Below are 24,496 nucleotides of genomic sequence, written 5' to 3'. Positions count from 1 at the left end.
GGCGTTTTCTGCGAGCATGGCTGAGCCATTTTGTACCGCTACACGTGTTTCTAGTGGGACTATGTTTACAAGCACAAGAGTTCAGCGAGCCACCGAAGGACCGCCCTGCAGATTTACTATTGGTTCTGCAACGTAGGGAGTTTTTTTAAACTCTGAAATTGTATCCGCCCATCTAAACACAAAATCAGGGAGAAAGACATCAGTCTTTAGTTAAGCAAAGCGTCTAAAGACTGACTTGTGAGTCTAGCATGTAGAGGCATGTCTCAAAACAACAACGTGTGCCGGTAGTAGGAGCAGGCTGATGGCTGAGCATGCCGAAATGCTCATCTTCTTAAAAAAGAATCTCCACATCATGTTTTTTTCAAGACGAGCAAGGTAAGGAGAAGGGACACTGAGGTAGACCGGCAATATTAAGCTTATCAATATACTGTTGCCTCTCTGGTAGGCATAGCGTGCTAAAATAATCCTTTGCCATCTTATTATTAGCTAATTATTAGCTAGCTACAGCTAATAATTTTAGCTAGCTAGCTAGCAATTCAGTCGTGGAGACCTGAATGCGCAGCTGCGGCGGCAGAATGACAGCGAACGAGTGAAGAAGCAGAAGGGAAAGTGGGCCTCGTTTCCCATTTGGGGGCGTGGCTTTCAGATTATGACGCGTTGCGCTCTGTCTCTATGCTTAGGTCTGTAATTTATTTCTCATACCTTCTGCCATTCACTCCTCGCACGCAAGCTCACTTAGAATTTCTTGCTCTCATTGTTGGGGGCTGTCAATGAGTCATCAGCTGTTCTGTTAGCTGATCACAGTTAACAAATAACACAGCGACACACCGTTCGGCAATCATCAAACTGGTTCTTGTTTTAAATATGGTTCTCTGACTGCCTGCAGTTCTTCCATGCTGCAGGCATTGTGTGCTGTTACTGTTACTCACATTTGTGACTAAAAATAGCTCTGTGCAAGCAAAAGAAATCATTCACGAGCATGCTGTGCGAGTATAGATTTCAACCAGCAGCAGAAACAAAAGGCGAATCCTGCCGGTTGCCTGTCACTGACAGGAATACAGCGGAGCACTATGGCCACTGCAAGATAACGGTTTACCGGCGACCGAGAAGCCCAGCTCCAGGTCCAGTAATTTCCTCTTTGTTGGTGTCATGACTGCCAAGAAGTACCTGAACAGCCGAGCCGTGGCGGCACATAGGTATGTGTCGTGTCAGAGGAGAAACGAGCTGTTCACATTTCTCTCTTTGTGGCAGGTAACGGTCCACAAACTTCACCGCACTGAAGTGACTGTTCTTTACTTATCAGAGAAGGAGGGTGGCTGGTTGATTTTTATTTTATTTATTTATTTTATTTTGACCCCCCCCCCCCCCCCCCATGTTAATCACTTATTGATGCTGTTTTTGAAGTATGAAGTAGTCAATAAGTAATTCATTCCATTGAAATGTCATTGATGTATTATAGAAAAGTGATTTATCTTTTTATAAATGACAAAAGGCACATCTGCCTAATTTTTGCTGAGGTATCGTTTTACTACTCAGAACCGTGATACTTTCACTGGTATCGTACCATGGGTCCCAATTTTGGTACCGTGACAACACTAGTCTCAGAGTCATCAGCCACCACCACCACTATGAGTGTCTGGACTCTATGGGGGATTTATCTTGCTGCTGCTCAGACGCCCCTCGACTACCAAAGCTCCCTCTGGAGTCCACTTGACTATTAATCTGTGTACCTGCAATCTATATTAACCCTTTGGGCCCTTGGGCTTTTTGGGGTATTTTTACTGCCTTTACTTTTAAGATCATATCATAGTCATTATAAGGGCTACATACACATGCTATATCTTGTATTTTTCAGGACAATGTGGGCTATCCAGATTTGCCATCATTACATGTCCTTCTATGTGCCTGTATTTTATATTAATTTTTATATCAATGGAAAAAAATCTGTGTTACCAAATTCTTACATTTTTACATGTATCTCACCATAGCAAGTTGGAAGTAGACATATTCTGCCATATATGAGGAGGGGAGACTTTCTGGAATCTGGCAATATAAGAACCATGATGCTGGGACATTCTGGCACTTCACAGTTGTCCAAAACATGTGGTTTGTGCCAGGCGGACATGACCGCCAGTATTTTTTCATTACTGCATGAAATTCCATTGACTCATTCACAAGCCAAAAATTAATTTTATTTGAAAGAAACAAGCAATATTTACATCTAAGATAATAGAAAAATAGTCACCCAACTTCAATGATGTCCTCCAAGATAATATTTGCCACTTCGTTTGCAGTAAAACAGAATTCTGGACGTTTCCTTTTCGACATGATCTTGACCTACTTCTCCGTGCTCCGTGCTGCTCTTTGGCCTGACCTGAACTGACCTGCCCCGAACGTGACCTGAAGTTACGTCACGCATGCATAATTAGGCTACAGTTGTCTGGGGGTGGCGGTAATACACCTAATACGCTGGTTGCCAACCTCCGTTAAAAGACAAAAAGAAGAAGAAGAAGAAGAAGAAGTTGTCTGGGTGCGCAAATGTGAAGTGCGCTGGTCTTCTTATGAATGCTTCAATCATTGGAACAAAAGGCAAATTGCAGAAATACTCTGTCATACAAAGTTTGATGGAGTGTCAACCATATATTGAACAATATGGAGATATTTGCATCTTGAAAGCCAGACTACAAACTTGGATTGACAGGGAGAAACACACGCAAGCCTAAGACGTGATAAGATACGATATTCCTCACTATATGAAGTGACTGATAACAAGATCTGTATAATGGACTGAAAAGAAATTCATCAGGTTTTTATAGGGCTGGGCGATAAATCGATTTTATCGATGAATTCGAATTTGTAGTTTAGGCCGATTTGTTTTAATGAAAATCGAGTTTCTATTTAAAATCCCCCACCGCCGCTCCACGCTGGGCTCCCGTAGTTCAGTTCACTTCTGTTGTGATCCAATATGATGGTAGGGGAAACACTGCCGTATGATAAGAAAGGGGTCCGGTGGAAAGCATTCACAGATGCAGTCGCCATGTATATTCCAAGAGATATGGTGCCCATAGGCTACCGTGGAAAAGCTGGGGTTTATTCACATGCTGAAAGTTTTGGACCCCAGGTATGTGCTACCAGGCCGAATTTTTTTTTTTTTTTTTAACTAGGAGGGGAATTTTAAATTGTGAATCAGATTTTTTGTGAAAAAATCTGAAATTTTTTTTTAGGCCATATCGCCCAGCCCTAGGTTTTTATTTTGTAGACAATTGATGTGTATTAATAGCGTGATGGAATGACAGCACAATGATGTGATTGGTATCATCGGAAAGCTCTGGTCCTGCGCTTTCGTGTGATATGTGTGGCATTTCTGTGCGACCACGCATTCGCGAGTAATCCATCCATTATACATACTTTTAGTGTAAATTTATATCTTTTTTCCTTGTGAAAACATTGGACTACCGACAAGTGCTTGGTCTTGTCGGAAAGCTGTGGTTCCGCTGTTTAACGTGATATGAGTGGCTTCTCGCTATGAGAAAATCAATAGAGAAGAACAGGTGTGAATTTGGACGCACTTCGTTCGTTCGGGCCCCTAGGGTTAAAAAATCATCTTTACTTTATTCACCTGTCTCTTCTGATTGAAATATATTTACTAACATGCAAGATCACATTCCATCTAAAAAGTTGCCGGTAAGCTTTCAACAGCACAATGAATCTATAGCTGCGTCAGCTGCTGTGGAACAATAATAACATAGTCTCACCACCAGACAATCAGAGATCTCCGCCTTCTGATAGTCTGGGGACACTCCTTTCTAAAGTGTGTTTAACACACCGGCAAAAACGGCTAGCAACAAAGCAACGCCTCTTGCATTTCTGAAAAGTACACACCTTCCCGGAAATGTGTGCTCCCCCTTTTCTCGTCCGCAAGGAAAGAAACACACAGAGAGCTTGAAAATGGATGCCGAGAGATTTAACTCCGTTTTATCAAACGTGTGCTCATCCGTGAAAAAAATATTTTTTCCAGCGGATGTCTTTGTTACAACATGATTGAACTAACTGGAGTAGTTTCATGTCGTATCCAACAACGGGAGGCTTTTAACAGATGACGTCCTGATGTTAGCTTTGCTGCTGCTGTTAGCTGTCCCTGACAGCTGCAGCCAGCGATGCTTTCTAGACATCGTGATTTCCCAAAACTGAATAAATACCACACATAGCAACACAAACCTGCTTTGCTAGCTCAATCATGTTGTAACTAAGATATCCGCTGGAAAAAATATTTTTTTCACGGACCGTTACTGAGTTAGACACTGCTAACAGCTAACGTTACCAGCTAATGGTTAGCCCAGCACCATGTTATTAATTACAAAACGTGCACGCAGAAATCGTAATGTTTCTTCAATCATTGTGTTTATAAACATCAGATTAGTCTAAACGGTGATACAGTGATGTGAAAAATGTGAGATAGATATATAGCTAAAAGCTCTGCTGGTTTTCTACCCGCAAGTATTTGTAAACAACAAGGTGATTCCCTCTATAGTCCGGCCGGACGGATGAGTCATGGCCTTGTAAAAGATTATGTTTGTTTCTTTTAGTTGGTGAGAATGTGTCGCTGCAAACGCGACAAACATCCACTAACTTTGACAGCATTTTCTGCGAGCGCGGCTGAGCCATTTTGTACCGCTACACGTGTTTCTAGTGGGACTATGTTTACAAGCACAAGAGTTCAGCGAGCCACCGAAGGACCGCCCTGCGGATTTACTATTGGTTCTGCAACGTAGGGAGTTTTTTTTAAACTCTGAAATTGTATCTGCCCATCTAAACACAAAATCAGGGAGAAAGACATCAGTCTTTAGGTAAGCAAAGCATCTAAAGACTGACTTGTGAGTCTTAACATGACCCCAAATCACAGAGATGAGGATTCACGCGGGGCTAGTATTAGAACATGACCTCTGTCAAATATGGGAGGTAATCTGCAAGGGAATTTTACTTGACAAATTACGGCCTGGCAGGTTTATATGAGATTAAGATAACAGATGATCCCCTGCAATTATTACTAATCACTAGAGGTCCCCAGGTAATAGTCCTGTGGGAACAGGGCTTCAGACAATAAGCGAAGTTGTAATAAAACAGAAGTATGCTTGTGACTACTATTAAATTGGATCAGTATCTCTAACTGATGGCAGGATTTGCTGTGTGATGCTTTTGTATTGGTTACTTGATTAGGGGAACTTTGAATTTGAATGTAAAATGTTGAATGTAAAATTGGCAAAGTGCTGCCTTTGTATAATAAGTTGGGCTGGTTTGAACAAATACTGGAAATCAGTGCAATGTTTCATGTGTGTCAATGTTTACAAGCCCCAGTAAATACTGGGAAAAAAAGATCCATCCTCACTGCTGCTGAACCACAGGGAAATTAGGGTAAATATCAATATGCCAGGACATGTCTGTCAAAGCACACACAAACATAGAAAAGAATGTGAAGCGACAACTGTTCATCCCATCACTCCACGCTCCTACCTGGTATGAGAAACTTGAAGGGAAAAGTGTGTTCTCCCTGTTTCAGGGTTCCTGTAGAGGACACAGAGAGCACAGATAACATCAGTCAGTGGAAACAGTGACAATGGGCCTGCTGTTTCCCACCAGGCAGGTATGCCACAGGGCTGTATGCAATATTCACAGTGGAAAATGGGAACCTTTCCTACTACAGTCTTTGCAACTTAATTATTTTTGCCACACTATTTTTTTTATCTTTAATCATGGAAAACAAAACTGTTGTTTTGTTATTAAGAAAATGTGTCTAAATCTTTAAGTGTGTTTTTTCACCTTGTGTTTTGTGACATTTCCTACGGTAGACCAACTCACAAGCAATTATTTAAGGCCGTCTGAGTGCTGTAATTTGTGACTTAGAACTGCCTCAGCATGAACTGTTGCGATGTGGCAGACTGCACCTATCAGATACTAACTGAAGGGATGGTATAAACTCATAGGATCAGTTTTGTAGTTAGCATTACAAGTGTTCATAAGCGTACCTTTATCTGCAACAGCAACAGTACTGTTGAAGTACTGTTCCTCCACAGTCCATGCCGTGTCATTGACCTTGTTGGTGATACCACAAAAACCGTTGCAGTTCACTTTGATGGCTGCAAATAATACACATAGTAAATCAATATCAGTGCAAACAATGTAAAAAAAATATTCTAATGTACATAACTTATGGAGAAAAATACACTTCAAGTCCCAAAGAGCATTGTATTATGAAGCTTCCAATCATCATTAAGCTTAAAAGTCTGCTGCAGCTTCACTAATGTAGGTAGGGAGGAAGAACCCAGCAACTTGGCTGAATTCACTTTTGGGTTTTGAATTAACGTTTTAGTCCCCATTGCAGGAACAAAATACTACATTGTGATCATGAATGTGTGCATGACTCAGCGGGCATATATGGGCTCCCCAAGATTCACAAAGAAGGGGCCCCCCTCAGACCCATTGTCAGCAGCATTAACTCGGTCACGTATAACATTGCCAAACATTTAGCCAACATCCTGGCTCCCTTGGTGGGCAATACGCCCCACCATATCCAGAACTCCATGGACTTTGTGAACAAAGTAAGAGGTTTAAAAATGGATCCAGATGATACCATGGTATCCTATGATGTGACCTCCCTGTTCACTTGCATTCCAACCATGGAGGCTGTGGAAACAGTCAGGCAACGGTTGATACATGACAACACCCTCCACGACAGAACCAAGCTCAGTCCAGACCAGATATGCCAACTACTGGATCTCTGCCTGAGCACTACCTATTTCAAATACAATGGCAGAAACATGGCTGTGCCATGGGCTCACTGGTATCTCCCATTATGGCTAACCTATACATGGAGGATGTAGAATACAGAGCCTTGAACTCCTTTGAGGGAACAGCACCAAGGCCACTGGTTCAGATATGTGGATGACACATGGGTTAAAATCAAAACTCAAGAGGTACAAGCTTTCACTGAACACATCAATTCAGTGGACAGAAACATCAGTTCACAAGAGAAGATGTTAAGGAGAACAGTTTGCCCTTCTTGGATTGTGATGTGCACATTACAGAGGACAGAGGCCTCCACATTGGGGTATACAGGAAACCCACTCACACAGACCAATACTTACTGTTCGATTCTTACCACCCACTGGAACACAAACTAGGTGTTATCAGGACCCTACAACACAGAGCTGATAACGTACCTACCAGCACTCAGGCCCAAGGGAAGGAGCATGAACATCTGAGGGAGGCTCTAAAAACTTGTGGTTATCCCAGTTGTACCTTTGTGAAAACAACAGCCCGTTCCAGAAAGAACAAGGTGGGTGATGAAGAAAAGAGCAAGCGCAATAACATTGTCATCCCCTATGTGTCTGGGGTATCTGAAAAACTCAGGAGGATCTTCAGCAAACACTGCATCCCTGTGTATTTCAAACCCAGTAACACACTCAGACAAAGACTGGTGCACCCAAAAGACCAATGTCCAATGCAGTGAGGAATGCCCAGAATTGTACATTGGTGAAACAAAACAACCACTAAACAAACGCATGGCCCAACACAGAAGGGCTAACTTGTCAGGGCAAGACTCAGCTGTCTATTTACACCTCAAGGAGAAAGTACACTCCTTCAAAGACAGCAATGTGCACATTTTGGACAGGGAAGACAGATGGTTCAAAAGAGGTGTAAAAGAAGCCATCTATGTGAAATTGGAAAAACCATCTCTCAATAGAGGAGGAGGTCTGCGACACCACCTATCCCCTACCTATAATGCTGTCCTTTCATCCTTGCCCAGGAGGTTTAACAACTTAACCTCTAAAAACAATGGTCGTTCACAAATGGCCTCATGTGACTCTAACGCCTCCAATATCAACCGTTGCAGCAGGAGTTTCAACGACCATCACTGACATACCACTGGAGCACTAATGAACCAGTGACATCATTGGCCTTGTGAAGACCTCCCCAGAGGTTAAATACCTGGGTTGTTTCCACACCAGTTTGTCAGACTAGTTCCAGCCTAGTCTGATAAGCATGAACTGATGAAGCCTCTTGGATAAGAGGTGAAACATCTTCTAAGACAAAACCAAGTCCAGTTGCGTTCAATTGCTTTGAGAGATGACTCAGCAGCTTTTTGAAGATGACCAGAATGTGTTTGTTGCTGTGATCCACATGCATTTTAATGTTTTGTTTTGTTTTTGTCTACTTTTTTCTTGAAAATTTGAAACAAGAGCATTGGTCTACAATAATGAAGTATTATCATTCATGTCTACACTCCTGGTCTTTCATCTATTACACAGACAAAAACTAGAGCCTGACCATTACTGGATTTTTGGAGCTGATTAAAACTGTGTTTGATTACCGCACTTTGAAAAACTCACGGTGATACTGCTCATTGCCTGGAAAAGCAGCAGTAGTCCCTCAGACACAGGCACGCATGTGCAGTTTGCAATGTTTGGCCTCTGAAAACATGACGGAAGGCACCCGCATGGACAGTGCACCGGAGATTTTTTACCCCTCTAAAAAGGACAAAGTCTGAAGTCTGGACGTATTTTGGGTTTTATAAGGATGCTGAGGGGAAACTAATTGAAGATAGTAACACTGTCTGTAGAAAATGCAGAAAAAAAGTCTCTGTGAAGTGGGGGTAACACTTGAAATTTGATGAGCAATCTCCGTGACCACCACCCACAACTATACAGCGAGTGTACCTGTGCCTGGTACACACACGACTTTTCTGCCCGTTCTGAAAGTCACTTTGTCACATTTCACAATTGTGGAGTCATAAAATCGTGTCGTGACTTGGCCGACAGACATGACACACTACACGATGGTACACACCAATTATCCCCGGTCGTCTTTCACGACGTGTGTGATGTCATCGGGTTATTCTTGTCCTATTTTTATTACTTTTACTATCAGTCACTGTGTCTGTTCATGTGCCAGCCGAAATGTTGTTGTAGTAACGTAAAAAGTGCCAGCAGACGGCAGGAGCTACATTTGAATCGCAAACATATTCCTCCACAAGTTTCTGCAAATGTTTCGCAATAAAAGCCTATTTAGAAAATGGAGGGATTCTTTCAGCTGAGGTTATAAGGGGCTTTTAATTTGAAACAAATTCAGGAAGCGTTGAGTTTGAAATGACGGCGCGATGCATTAACTTTATGAAGCCAAAGGGAGCAGATAAAAGTAAAATATAAAAACACAGAGGGATTAATAAATAACGGCCCTTTTATATTGTAGTCTGTTTCACATGAAGCTGGGAGCCTCTGCAGTTGTGGTCAGTAAAAGCCCTGCCACTATTTTTTAATTTTCTTACTTTATGTCTGTCTCCATTATGAAGACATAACATTGTTTGCTAGCTTGATGCTAATGGCAGTACTCAGCAGGTTGACAAAGTGCCTCTGCTGTTTCACACCATCATTTCCCCCTTTTACTCTGTGTGGCAACATCCCTAGAGGAAATATTAAAAAGGCTGGGGTGTTGTTGTCATACAGTTGTCTATGGCAGCAGCTAACTCTGTGTTTCTATTGGTCAAAGTGACGGCTTTGATGGGAGTAGGCCTAATCGTGAATGACAAAGAGAAAATCAAACATGCTAGACTTTCTGTTAGAAAGTACATTGTATTCTTTATTTTAATTGTTTTTCTAAATAGAACTTGGTTAAATGATTTCAGCGTGTGTATAAGTACTTTTTGAACATTTTGAACACATTTCAACAATACCGCGATAATAATGATAACTGTGATAATTTTGGTCACAATCACTGTGATATGAAATTTTCATACCGTTACATATCTAGTGTCCAATAAGCTTACACAAAGAGAGTCATCTGGTATGTCATCTATGGTTATGAGCAAATGAACAACTTGATGTCAGCTACAGACCACAAAACCTTGGCTCTTCAAATGTCAAATGTAAGTGTATTTTAATGAAATACATACTTACACTGAACAAACCTACACTGCTCCAAAAATTAAGGGAATGCTTAAATCACACATCAGGGCCCGTATTCACAAAGATTCTCAGAGTCCTCTCAGAGAGCTCCTAACTTAGCCTAAAAATTCCTAGCAAGGAATCTTAGCTTAAGAGTGATTCAGGAAGTTTCTGAGAGCAACTCTGAGCAAGGAGGGGACAGAAACTTTTATCTTAGTGAGGAGGTGTGGTTGACCCCATTTCTAGGTATGACACAGTCTTCTAAAAGCTGTGATTGGTTGTTACAAAAAGGAAAAAAGAAAAAAACAAAACAAAAACAAATGCGCTCCTAGTAATGAATGGACAGTGAAATCAACCGATCATAGAACTTAGACTGTATTAAGAAATGTGTAATCGTGAAAATAATTTTATGTCATGATGATGAAACTCAGCAAAATTAAATTCATTGTTACACAGCTTTAAAATGTTTGAACGTACCTCATTAACATGCCGATTATTATATTGATTTGCTTGTTGTTATGTTTACTCACCATGCTGGTAATTTTACTGCTTAATCTATTTGATATTAATGGTGGACGCAGACTCAGCTGTCAGCAATTACTGTGATTGCTGGCCTCCTTGTAAAAAGCGGTTTGATTTGTCGGAATGACCAAAACAATGAACGAAATGGAGAAAAAAAGAACGAGAAACTGGACAGAAGAGCAGTGCCTGCTGTTGGCACAGCTCGTGGAGGAGAACAACGGAGGTTTAAGAGGGAAATTCAGTCCCAGGATCACGGCACAAGGGAAGAGGCAGACTTGGGAGCGCATTGCCCGACAAATCAATGCATCGTTCCCCCTCCTTTTACGCACAAGCGATGAGTGTGAGAAGCGCTGGTACGTGCTGCAATCCAAAGCGGGCGTTATTGCGCTGGGTGGGAAAAGTAAGCTCATCTCTGATGAGGTCAACCACAAACATCCCTGCACGATCAAGCCGGTAGCGTCTTATTAAATCACTGTCGTTCAATATACGGAGAATATCTCTCCTTCCTCTCTGTCTTTCTGCCATCTTCTCTGTTTAAGACACTCTTAGGCTTCTTAAAATTCCCTCTTCTTAACAGTTTTTCACCTTAGGAGCTCTCTTAAGGCCTAAGATGCTTTGTGCATAACTTTTATCTTACCAAGGGAAAATTCTAAGAAAAATCTTACAATCCAAGGAATTCTAAGATTTTGAATGGCATCACTAAGAGCTACTTTTAGTCTTAGGATTCTTTGTGAATACGGGCCCAGATCTTGATGAACAAATTTTCCTTTATCATAAAATGACGCAGTCAGTGGAAACCAAAATCACCCATTGAGGGCTGGATTCAAAATCACACCAAAATTCAAAGTAAAAAAAATGAAATCACAGGCTAATCCAACTTGCATGAATTTTATCACAGCAGCTCATAATGTGACTCAGTAGCATGTATGGCCCCTGTGTACAACGTCTGGGCATGCTCCTGATGAGTCAGCAGATAGTGTCCTGGGGATCTCCTCCCAGAACTGGATCAGGGCATCAGTGAGCTCCTGGACAGTCTGTGGCTGTACGTGGCGGTAGTGGATGCACCGATACATAATCCATGGGTGCTGAATTGGATTTAGGTCAGAGAACGAGAGGGCCAGTCAATGCCATCAATGCCTTCGCCATGCAGTAACTGCCTGCACACTCTGGCCACATGAGGCCAGGCACTGTTCTGCGCCAGGAGGAACCCAGGGCCCACTGCACCAGCATATATAATCTGACAATCGCCCTGAGGTTTTCATCCCAGTACAGCAGTCAGGGTACCACTGGCTATGACATGGCGGTCTGTGCAACTTTCCAAGGATATGCTTCCCCAGACCATCACTGACCCACCCCCAACCCGGTTATGTTGGTTGATGTTATAGGAGGCACAGCATACACCATTGTGTCTCCCTACTCTTTCATGCCTGTCACATGTACTCAGTGTGAACCTGCTCTCATCTGTGATACCAACTGCCTGTGGCCACCACATGCAAAACCATTCCCTTTTGGGGGTTGTCTTGCTTTTGCAGGTGAAACAGATTCACAATCACTTGTGCCTCCTAAATGGACAGATTAAAAACCCTGAAGTTTAACTGACTTGGTGTTATACTGTGACGATTACGTGCTCCCCTAATTTTTTTGCGCAGTGTACTCAACACCTTTCCTTAACAATGGTTTCAGCTGCCATTCTTCAGAATAAAGACAAGGCTGAGTGTTCTGTGCTGAGACACATTTACACCAAATGATCAACAGTATGTGGACAGCTGAACATGGTAAATGGACCCACTATAAGCGCTTTCTATGCTACAAGTCACATTCACCCATTCACACACACACACACACACACACACACATTCAGACACTGGTGGCCAAGGCTACCATACAAGGAACCACCTGCTACGCAGTTTTCTAACACACTCACACCCCGATGTTATACCCCACCCATTGGCGGCCCTATGGGGCGAACAAAATCATGGACGATCCCGGAATCAGTGGATAAGTACCCACCACCAGTATCTGTACGAAGACTAGGGTTAAGATTAATTAGCTAGTAAGTGTGACCAGTTGGATAGGACTGGGAAGCTTGAGCTCTGTGGTGACTATTCGATTTCACCATTGCACATGTTCCAGTACACATTTGTTTTTGTGGGTTTGTAATCTTAAACCAGTTTTGCTGAATCAATGTCCTCTGTCTGGACATGATGGTAAGTTGCACTATCAACTCTTTTTGAGCCTGGCATGCTTCAAGATGGCTTGGCATGTGGTAGAATTTGGTTTGGTTGGTAAGGAACAAACAATGGCAGTGAGGAAGTGGTTGACTAAATTTGTTGTTCGTGTCTGCAAGTTGGTAGCTTGGCCTGCTAGCTCTGGTAATAAGTACTACAGCTGTTGCTTTGTTTGTTTTTTTTTCAGGCCACCTTGTTATAAGTCATGTGATGAGCTTCGGTGCTCATTCTGGGAGCAACATTTTGATGTGTACTTTGGGTCGGGGGTTTAACCATCTCCTGCTGACTCTACCTCACTGCTTTATACTCACTTTCCTGAATTCCTAGATTAAACGCAAATCTGCATTCTAAGGTAGGTACTATTCTAAATCATATCCTATACATTTTCATTTAAAGCCATTACTTCCCAATGCACTGGCTTTCATTTACCAGTAACTTTCTCATTCTTAAATTGCTCCTCTGGATCCAATGTTGCTGGGTGAGGGATTGGATCTGGTAAAATGGCTGGTGGTGGGTGGAGGTTTAAGTCATTGTTCATATGAAAGTGTTTGTATGATGACTAGTCCAGCGTAAAGAGGGACACTTGGTAGACTTGAAGTCCAATGTGGGAAATGTTATTTCTCCATGCTGTATTGTTTAAAACTTTGAAATGGTAGGACTTCTGGGTTGACTCAGCCCAAGATGGCAGCATAGGTAACTAGCTCCTGACCAAATTTGATTACCTTGATAGAAATATATACATCTGAAGCAGAGATGGAAAAGGGGGGGGGAAATCAAGAAGACAAACAAACCAAAAGAACCTGAAAAAACAACCCGAATTGACCAACAAAGACGGAGGTGATATAGCAGACGACATGGAGGGTGAGGAAGAACACGTGGAGGCCGAGGCGGCTGCAGTGATTCGAGCAGGACTTAAAGATATTGTAAAGGAAATCCAGGACTTTAAAACCGAACTAAAAAATTGAGTTCACCACATTCAAAGAAGAAATCAAAAAGGAAATGAAAGAAGAATTCGAGGTTTTTAAGAAGGACATTAACCAGCAGCTCACAGAAACAACAGCAGAGTCCACACAAACTATGAGAATCACTGAGACCGAACAGAGAATCGAAGAGCTAGAAAACTGGAACACTGAGGCAAAAGAAGCCCTACTTCAATCAATAAAACATCAGAGAATACTATAAGATATGCTGACAGACCAAGAGGGAAGAAACAGATGGAATAACATCCGCATCATCGGTCTGAAAGAGGGAGCAGAGGGCAGCTCTGTAACACAATACATTGAACATCTTCTGAAAAACGACCCGAGATCTATCGTGGTCAACTTCCTTCAATACACGGTGAAAGAAACGGTGCTGAGGGAAGCCTGGAAGAAAAAAAAAAACACTATCAAAACCAAGCACTCTTTTTTGACCATGACTACGCCACCGAGGTTATCCGGAAAAGAAAAGAATACAACGGTATTAAAAAAGCTCTGAAGGAGAAAGGAATACGCTTCCAGACGCCCTTGACGAAAATCAGAATCAACTGGGAAGCTGGCATGCGGACATACGAGAGCACACAGGAGGCTGCGAAAGAGCTCAGCCGGAGAGGAATCACGGCAGAGGTACCGGGGAGAGGTACATTATTGGAAAATAAGACTAAACCTACCTAGAGAGGGGCCCCCATATGCTGCGGGATATTCCCCTCACCCCACGAAGGTAACGTGGGAGGCACACACATGGATACATGCCTACTTTTGGAAGTCAAATTGTTCCCTATTCTATATCAAACTGTTCTATGTTCTTACGAAGTTGTTGTTGGTTGCCATGGTTACGATACGGATCCAAGTAAAGTACAAGATTTTACAAAAACAATATGATTAATATCTCACTAGTGTCATTAAATGTAAATGGGCTAAACAACCCAATTAAGAGAAGTAAGGTAATTTTGAGAAAACTTAAAGCATGAGTCATCTTCATCCAGGAAACACATTTATCTCAGGAAGAGCATGAAAAGCTAAAGAAATTTGGTTATAGAAACACTTTCTATAGCACATGCAAGCGGAGCCGCAAAAGAGGGGTTGCGATAATGATACAAAATGCAGTAAATTTTGAATGCTTGAAAGAAATTAATGATGAAGAAGGACGATATGTTCTTGTTAAAGCAAAATTAGAGAACAAGATAGTCACATTAATCAATGTATATGCCCCGCCAGAAAGTGATGAACATTTCTTTACAGCTCTATTTACAATTATAGCATCAGAATCAGAAGGCATTGTGATGTGTGCTGGGGATTTTAATGTAATTCTGGATCATAAGATAGACACAACAAGCACAAAAAGAAGTAAGACTCACGTGACTAAATTCATGAATATGTCACTGAAGGAACAGGGTATGGCAGATGTATGGAGAGAACTCCACCCAACAGAGAAAGACTATACACACTATTCCAACACACACAACACTCATTCTAGAATAGACTATGTATTTATGAATAGCTGGGACATGCACAAGGTGAAGGAATGTAAAATTGGAGTGGCTGATATTTCAGACCACAACACAGTTCATTTAACTGTACAAATTAATAATAGACATAAAAATACAACTTGGAGACTGAACAGTGGCATAATGAACAATAAAGTAATAATTGAGCAAATTAGAAAGGAAAAAAAAAGATGTATCGAAGAAAATGCTACAGATGAAATTAACCCGACAATCCTATGGGACACTGTAAAGGCTGTAATTAGAGGAAAATTAATAGCTATAACATCAAATCAAAAGAAGATAAAACAAGCGGCTTATCTTGATCTGACAGGAAAATTAAAAAACCTGGAAATAAAATATCAAAACACCCAAAATAAAAACTCCTACAGGAAATGAAGACCATAAAAGGGGATATAGACAAAATTCTGAGAGGAGAGATAGAGAAAAAACTTTGTTATTTGTGAAACAGGAATATTATGAAACTGGCCCTAAAGCTACTAGACTACTGGCAAGGCGAATTAGGAAACAACAGGCGCTAAATACAATACACAAAATCAGAGATCCTCAATCAGGCCAATTAAAATACAATGCTGCAGAAACAGAAAATATATTTAAGGATTACAAAAACTTATATACACAACTACCCTCATCTAGTGAGGAGGCAAAAAGACAGTTTCTCAACTCACTCGATTTGCCAGCTATTGGAGAATTACAAAACAACGACCTCACAGCTCCTATAACAAGTTAGGACTAAAACACATGGGGAGGTAGCATTTAGTTATTATGGCCCCCGATTGTGGAACAGCCTGCCGGAGAACCTCAGAGCTGCAGAGACTGTTGATGTTTTTAAAAAGAGGCTCAAGACTCATCTTTTTAATCAGGCTTTTAACTGATCTCTTTATTTATCCATTTTAAATTCCGATTTATCTATCTATTATCTATTTTTTATTTATTTTTTATGTTCTTACCCTTCCTCTTTTTACATTCTTATCTCATTTAACCTTTATCTTTTGTAATTTTAGTTAGCCGATAGGTTTTAGTTTTAATGCATTTTATGTCTCTGTTTTAGATCATTCTTACCTATCCATTAATTCAATTTTATGAGCTAAATAGCTTTTTGTTTATTTGGTTCTTTTTAGACCTTTTATCCTATCTTACTGTTTTAGTCCCTCAGCTTTTAGCTCCAGTGTTTCCTCATGGGGGCCTACCACACTGAGAGTTGTTCCTGGTCTCCCAATGGGGGTGCTGTCGGGAGACCGCTCTGACCTGGGTGGCTGTAGGGCACTGCACCTCGGTGTGGAGCCTCATGTCTGCCCGGTTCGGGGAGGTCTCTATGGTGGCGCTCCCTGTGGCCATGGACCGTGGGCCCTCTCAGTGTGGACGGCTCCCAGAGGTGGCTTTTTCCTTGCCTCGGGTCTCGGTGCACGGCCATGTCTCTTTAGTGATAGCTTGTGTGTGTGTGTGTGTGTGTGTGTGTGTATATGTATATTTACGTATCTCTATGTGGGGTGGGAGGGTTGGGTTTTCTCTTTTCTTTTTGTTTTCTGTTTTGGATCTTTGTTGTTTTTAACCTCTGTGAGGCACTTTGTGTTACTGTTGTATGAAAAGTGCCATATAAATAAAGTTGATTTGATTTGATTTGATTTGATAACACCTGAGGAAATATCCAAGGCTATATCTAAGCTTAAAGCCAATAAAACCCCTGGAGGTGATGGTTTCCCATCGGAGTGGTACAGAACTTTTAAGGAGGAACTGATACCTCTCCTTGCAGCTTCCTTTAATTGGACCCTCAAAGAAGGCCACTTACCACCATCCTGGAAAGAGGCAATAATTTCAATAATTCCCAAAGAAGGAAAAGACACAGAATATTGTAACAACTTAAGACCAATATCAGTTCTTAATGTGGACTACAAGATATATACATCTATTATAGCACAAAGATGTGAGAAATTTATAAATGACCTAATTGACGAAGACCAAACCGATTTTATTGCAGGGCGCCAAACACAAGATAGCATTAGGAGGACCATACAGATAATTAACACAATACAAACTTATAAAAACAGTGCTGTTTTGTTAAGTCTCAATGCTGAAAAAGCCTTCAACAGTGTAAATTGGGACTTCCTATACTTAGTATTAGAAAGATTTGGATTTAATAAAGACTCAATTAATTGTATTAAAATTATCTATCAAAATCCTACAGCCAGAATAAAAGTTAATGGGAGTCTAACGGAAAGAATAATGTTAGGAAGAGGTACGCGACAGGGATGCTGTTTATCCCCACTCCTCTTTGCTATATATATTGAGCCATTAGCGCAGGCGATCAAACAGAGTGAGGAAATAAAAGGGATTAATATTAATGGACAGGAACATATAATAAGTCTATTTGCAGATGATATTATGATATACCTGGACAGCCCCAATACAACTTTTACTCAGCTAATGCATCTTATAAAAGAATTTGGCAAGCACTCAGATACAGAATAAATGTAAATAAAACACAGATCTTGACCTTTAATTATACCCCATCCCCACAAATCAAGAGAACTTACCAAAATGGCAATCAAAAACTATTAAATATCTCGGTGTGACTCTAACAAAACAGCTCGCTCACCTTTATAAAGCAAATTATGACCAGATCCATTTCCAAATTAGTAGAGACATAGAAGGATGGTCGATCCTGCCATTAGATTTCAACTCAAAAATTGAAGTAATTAAAATGAACATTTTCCCTAGACTACTATATTTTTTCAATGTCTGCCTATTAGGATTCCACAAGAAAAGTTTAAAATCTGGGATAAAATGATCTCCAGATTTGTATGGAACGGTAAAAAAAACCACGGATAAAATATTGTACACTACAATTGGAAAAACATAAAGGAGGTATGGCACTTCCCAATTTGAAAGACTATTATCGTGCAGCACAACTCAGACCAGTGGTCAAGTGGTGTGATGAAAGACTATACTGCAAAGTGGAAAGACATTGAGAGGGCGGTGGCAGGTATTCCAACCCAGTCCCTGATTGGCAATGCTAAATTAATGAAGTCACTACAAGACACGATCGATCCAATAACTTTGGACACATTGAATATCTGGTTTGATTTTGTCAAACAACACAAATTAGAGAGAGATTTAAAACTGTTAAGTTGGTTTGCATATTATGACAGATTTAAGCAGGGACTGGGGCAGGAAACAACACACAACTACAAATTCAAGAACATGGAGGGAATTTAGATGGAAAAACCTGACTCGCTACTTCATTACACCTAAATTGAAGAGTGAACAAACTGGTTCCCAACATAAATGTTGGCGGTTATGTGGAGAGAGAGAAGCAAACCATACACACATCTTCTGGAAGTGTCATAAACTTAACTCGTTCTGGGAAAGTGTACATAACATAATGAAAGACATTTTGGGATATGTAATACCCAGGGAATGTAAAGTTATGTATCTTGGAAGTTTGAATAATTATGTTCTAGAAAAAGATAGACACTTAACCAAAATGTTATTGGTCACATGTAAACAAGCAATAACAAAAAATTGGTGCAAGACTGAACCACCCACTATAACTCATCATAAGAGAGGTCTGCACCATGGAGAGAATGATCCATCGGCTTAGAATGAGAGAAAGTGTCTTCGTGGGAGAAATGGACACAGTACGACACAGTGAATGATGCCTAAGGATTGACTGATTTGGATTTATGTACTCTGTTTGGGATAATGGATGCCGGTAACCATGACTGTTATTATTCTGTTTTTTGTTTCTTACTTAACATATCTGTCCTAATTTTCTATCCAATTCTGCGATGGAATACATGATTCAAATATGTATTTCTTTGTTTAAATGTAATAAATTCCAATAAAAATGTGAGTGTCAAAAAACAACAACTTTGAAATGGTTTGTGTTCCAAATGTCAACTTACCTGTCAGTGCAGGAGACCAGTCTCTGTGTGTTTAGCTCATAGTACTTTTCAACTTCTTACTGAATCTCTGTGGTTTGCAGGGATGCAGTAGAGAAACTCTACAGTTTGTACTTTAGAGAGCTGCTTTACTTTCCTGTTTCATGTTCACTTTCAGATGTACAGGAGTCTGTTAAGTAACTCCTGATCTAAAATTCACTATTAGGGGTTCTGAAGACCGTTTATATATAAGAAATGGCAATGCCTGATAATTTATTTTAATAGCCTTAGAACACTCCCTCCTGATTAGGAGAGAAATATTATATAAATGTATGCTATTGCTTCTTACTCTCATGCACTGTTTTTCAAAAGACCTTCTCCTCTTTTCTCCTTTACTTTTTTCAATTTTTTTTATCATTTACCAATCCTCCTTTTGTTTCTACTGTACTGTACTTTATTTATTTATTTATTTTTTTTTGTGGAATCAATGTCATAGTGTGTTGAACCTGTACCAGGATGTTTGTTCAGAAAAGAAAAATGGAAGGAAAAAATATTGTTTCAACTGTAATTTTGTATGTTTTGCAATTATTGTTCAATAAAAAACAAAATTTAAAAAAGTAACTGCTGATGAAAACCCAAAATGTCCTTATTCTGCTTCACAATAAAAGCTTTTAAATAACAAAATAACAGGGGACTTTTACTGTGGGAAAGTCTATAGGAAATGAAATAGGTTCATCACCAAATGAGCGGAAGTTTGTTAGTGGTTTTTCTTCAATAAAAACAAATCGACTAATACTGCAGGGAGGAAGAGTAAAATCAGAAACAGCCACAGTGAGATGTTAGATGAATCGCTCATGCTCTTATTGCACCTCTGCAAACAGCTTGCCTCCAACAGGTAAACTCCTTTTACCTGCCCTGCTACATGATGGAAAAACACTGGCAGCAAAATAAAGAGGGACTTTAGCTGTGGATCAGCCCCCTGCTTTAAAACATCATCAATCAAGACAAGCCATTATCACTTAAAGACACACCTTGAAGCAGGTAGTCCTGTAATCCTGCAAATCCCAGCTGTGCTGAACTGACGGGCCAAACCAAGCCAAGACAGCACATGAGTGTGGACAAGAGTTTCGATGGGGATAAGGTCAGTGCTCTGAGCAGGCAAGTCAAATTCTTTCACACCAAACAGAAAGCATTTCTCTATGGGCTGACTTTGTGCAGGGGGACACTGTCCCATTCCTGTTTCATGTTTCATGTTGAAACAGGAATGGGACAAACACAAACTGTTGCAACAAAGTTAAAAGAACACTCTTGTCTAAAATATCATTGTATGGTGGTGTAGATATCTCTCCTTCAGAACTGACTTCAGAAAAACTGGCCCATAACACAAGCATATAATCATATCTTATATATTTAATAAAATGTAACCTTGTCCTTTCAGCCTAGAAACACTTGAAAAACAAATACTATTTTTTTCTTTTCTTTTTTTTTACATTCAATATGACTCATTGTATCCAATCATAATGACTGAAACAAATTTGATGCACTGTCAATATTTGCCCAAAAATATGTCTCAGGGCCGAGCCCACTTCGTAATCCATCAGTGATTCAAACTGTTGCTTGGGGAGAGTTTGTTCCCTGGGAGGAAGCAATATGAAGCCAGCGGTCAGACCAGCTTTACCTGAAGAGGAATGTAAACAGACTGGAGGCACTGCAAGCATTCAAACAGAAACTCCCAAACACAGAAAAAAGCTGCCCTGATCACTTTGACAGATACAATGAGAGAGAGACAGAGAGAACACTTGAGAATGATCTCAGAAAGGAAGTGTCACTTCATAATTAGAGCAAATACTGTCCTAAAAAGTCTCTTTAAACAATTAGAATGACTTTTATTGTCAACAAGGATTCTGACTCTGAATTTTGCATTGCTCTCATATACTGATGCAGAAATAGATATAACAGCTAGCAACAAGGACAACAAAGCTGGACAAATAATGGTAAGGAACAGACTGGACTATGAAGAAATGAGCACTGAGGCTCCAGCACATGCATAGTACCATGTTCAACAAGAACTGGACTGGACCGTATATGGTGTGCAATAGATATGGAATGAGCAGCAGTGGAACAGTAAGGGCAGGAACATGGTCCACATAAGTACACAAATGACAATGCCTAGCCAGGCTGGCACAATATGCTATCCAAGAAGAACGTCACACTATAGAAAAGAACAAGACTATAGACATTGGAATGCACACGAACAAACCACATAAGCATCATGGATATTACACAAAACTAATGTAGACTCATAGTAGATGTTGGGATATTATATTGATGAACATTTAATAGGCTGATTATTATTATTTCTTAAACTCAGTATATTCAATTTTGAAATATTTTTGGTCAATAAATAAAAGCTTCACTAATTCCTTTACATTTTTTCATTTCTGATGTGCAGAGTCAGTCTAGTGAAAATCATGAATCACATTTGGAACAAGCAGCAACTCCCAAGGCTGAAAAATTAAGCCCAAGAAAAGTGCCAAAAACTGACAAAAACTGAAGTTCCTTTAATGGCCACTTGATGCTGGCTCCAAAACAGAGTCAATCCCCTTAGCTCCCCATGTTGAAATGCCAAACTTCACAGCAGAAAAAAACGTGTTAACAGCCCGGTACAAAAAAATGTTTTGGTCTCTTTAGCTAATTTCAACATTTATGACACCTGTGCGGGGGGTGTATAACTCGCCTGTTTACATTTTATCAAGGCTCAAAGTTATGCCTATTTTAGGGTGGGGCTGCTTGAGTTACAGGTTGTCTGTGAGGCATCGCTACAGTATGTGAGTCAGATCCATCCCTAGTTCCTCCACAGCCCTACCCTCTTCTCCAAATATGGTCACTTCTGACTCCACAAATCAAGATAGTGACAACTGAAATGCTGAACTTGATGCTTCAAAATGAGTCAGCAAACTAATGGGTGACGTCACAACAGTTAACTTTTACGTATTATTTTTAAATTCATTTTTTTTCTTTTTCTTTTTCCATGATTTGGAAACCTAATGTTTTGGGGGTTTTTGTTTGGGTTTTTTTTTTAAATAAACTTCTATAATAAGTATTATTTTATGTGTTGAGAAATGTCTCCTAAAGTAAATGAGCCTTTTAAAAACACAATGGGTTATCTTAAAATACAATGTGAAGATAAAAACAGGACTGTTTTTCTTAGATGAAAGGTGAAGAGTTTATGTTTTGGAAAGGTAGAGATTTTATATTTGAAAATAAATTGCACAGAGTAGACCAGAGTCTGTATTACATTATTTCTGTGGGAGGGGGGGGGGGGACTCTAGTCTCAGTATATAAGAAATCCCATGTCTTTAGAATTATGATAATTAAAAAAAAGACCAACGCATGAAACCATCAACTCCCAGTCAAATCTTTCACCGGAACCCTGGATTAATGTGTAGGAATATTACAGGAACATTACGGAGTAGTATTGCTCTATGAAACGACTTAAAGTGCCCTAAAAAGTCCACTTGAAACCCATTACAACCACAGACACCGACAACCACACACTATCATGTCAACATTAAAGTCATTTTCAAACAAGAAAGGCTATTTCCACAGTAAGATCACAGTGAATGATGAATATAAATTTACACCCATGTATTACTGGCTAAATCCCACTTCCTTGTTTAGCGGCGGCGACGTTTACCCACCAGGTGATCAAATGTTGGTGGAATAAGCGTTCTCACCTTTACACTGCAGCGGCTGACCCAGTTTGATAGTCACGGTTCCAGAGATGGACTCGCCCGGACTGTACACCACTTTGTTTTTATCAAATGTGATCTCAAACTCCTGAAGCTTCCCCATAATCTCACAGATCCACAACGACACACTGAAGATCACCTGTGCGCCCAAGGAACAGGCGCATTTACGACTCTCTAACCCCGCCCCGTCAGGTGACGTAAACGACCTCTCCAACATGATTCGACGCAGTCCGGGAGCCATGGGGTTGAACCTTGTTTTGTCGGGTGCAATTTTTTTCTTTGCTGTTTCTTGTAGCTTGGGGGTACCTCTTCAAAATACAAGAGGGTGCTCGGTGATATCCCTTGGGAATTTTCAGATATTAACTCCTTCATGCCCCAAAGCACACAAAAATAGACTTATGATATTTTATGCTGAATACATAAATTAAATGCATCAAATTTACATTCTTTAATGTTTTTTCAAACAAGAGGTGATGGAAAATGTATTGCATTCCAAATGAGTATTAACCCTTTCAAGCCAGGCCTGTAAAACAACTTTTGTAGCAGGAGTCATTAGCTACGACATACAACTCAAATATGCATTGTGTTGGATCATTTATTGATAATGGCAACAAAACATGAGCAACAGGAAAAGGGGTGCAGCTCTTCCCCCCACAAAATTTATCTATCTAAATCAAACAAGTGCATCCTCACCCAGTGTGTGTGTGTAAACCTCTTAAACACCTTCTGCAACCCAGCCTTCCAGGGGTGTCTGTGGGGAATTCCCCCTGGAGAAATTTTAGATTCTACAGCCAAACTGACTGTAGCAGTATAGAAATGTTTATTTTTCTATACATCAATGCATGTAATGAGCGCAGCTGATGGCCATTCAGTGAAGTGAGCCGGGTATCCACCTTATTTTCAAACATGGAAGTAAATAGTGATCAACTTCCGTTTTTTGTGCGTGACTTCCGGTCAGCCGCTTTCCCTCATGCTTTCCCTTACCGGAGCTAACGGTGCAAGCTAATTTTTTTTCAATTTTCAGTTGTTTATGTTAGTCAATCAGTTAGTTAGTTAGTTAGTTAGTTAGTTAGTCTGTGTATTTTGTATAACGTTAGATAACTGTGCCCACGTTTCCGTTATAACGGAAATTTATTCCCTCTAAACGCGAATAAATCACACGTCAATCATAAACTATGAACCAAAAAAGCACAGTCTATCCCGAGTGAGACAAACTGCTTGATCCCCGTCTCCAGTGTACCAGCAGAGAACCTGCAGAACCGAATCAGCGAAAAAACACACCGGGCTACACAGCCTCTCTACCTGAGCAGCTGAAGCTGCGGCTCGCACCCTCGACACACAGACACACAGACGGTGCTTCTGCATGCCAGCCAAACGTGTGCGCACCTGTGAGAAATAAATATGTGAGGTGTACACTGCTTTTCTATCTTTTTTTTTCTTTTCTTTCTTTCTTTCTGTCAGCGACATACACTCCTAACACAGGACGGGTTGTTTTAATTGACTGAGTTGATCATTAAGCCATAGTGATGTGCGGATCGGCTCTGATAGCACCTGAATCAGCATGTACGCATCAACCATCCAGCCGTTACAACATGATTGAGCTAGCAAAGCAGTTTTGTGTTGATGTGTGGTATTTATTCAGTTTTGGGAAATCACGATGTCTAGAAAGCATCAGTGGCTGCAGCTGACAGGG

General features: G+C 40.5%; 1 protein-coding gene across 2 annotated transcripts in view; it reads right to left on the bottom strand.

Moving 5' to 3' along the window:
* Positions 1-22,959, bottom strand: part of arrdc1a (arrestin domain containing 1a) — a 68,040-nt gene extending 45,081 nt beyond the window's left edge. The window contains exons 1-3 of one of the 2 annotated variants that reach the window (XM_033619475.2): positions 22,789-22,959; positions 6,024-6,134; positions 5,512-5,562 (exon numbers count right to left, since the gene is read on the bottom strand). In XM_033619475.2, coding sequence (XP_033475366.2) covers positions 5,512-5,562; positions 6,024-6,134; positions 22,789-22,906 — 280 coding nt within the window. In that variant the 5' untranslated portion in view covers positions 22,907-22,959. The remainder of the gene's footprint in view (positions 1-5,511; positions 5,563-6,023; positions 6,135-22,788) is intronic. The other variant, XM_078171002.1, reaches the window with a different exon arrangement.
* Positions 22,960-24,496: the final 1,537 nt, after the last annotated feature.

This window comes from Epinephelus lanceolatus, chromosome 9 (assembly GCF_041903045.1).
Source record: "Epinephelus lanceolatus isolate andai-2023 chromosome 9, ASM4190304v1, whole genome shotgun sequence".
NCBI lineage: Eukaryota > Metazoa > Chordata > Actinopteri > Perciformes > Serranidae > Epinephelus > Epinephelus lanceolatus.
Note: the sequence above shows the minus strand (reverse complement) of the source record. Positions and strands in the feature narration are given on the sequence as shown.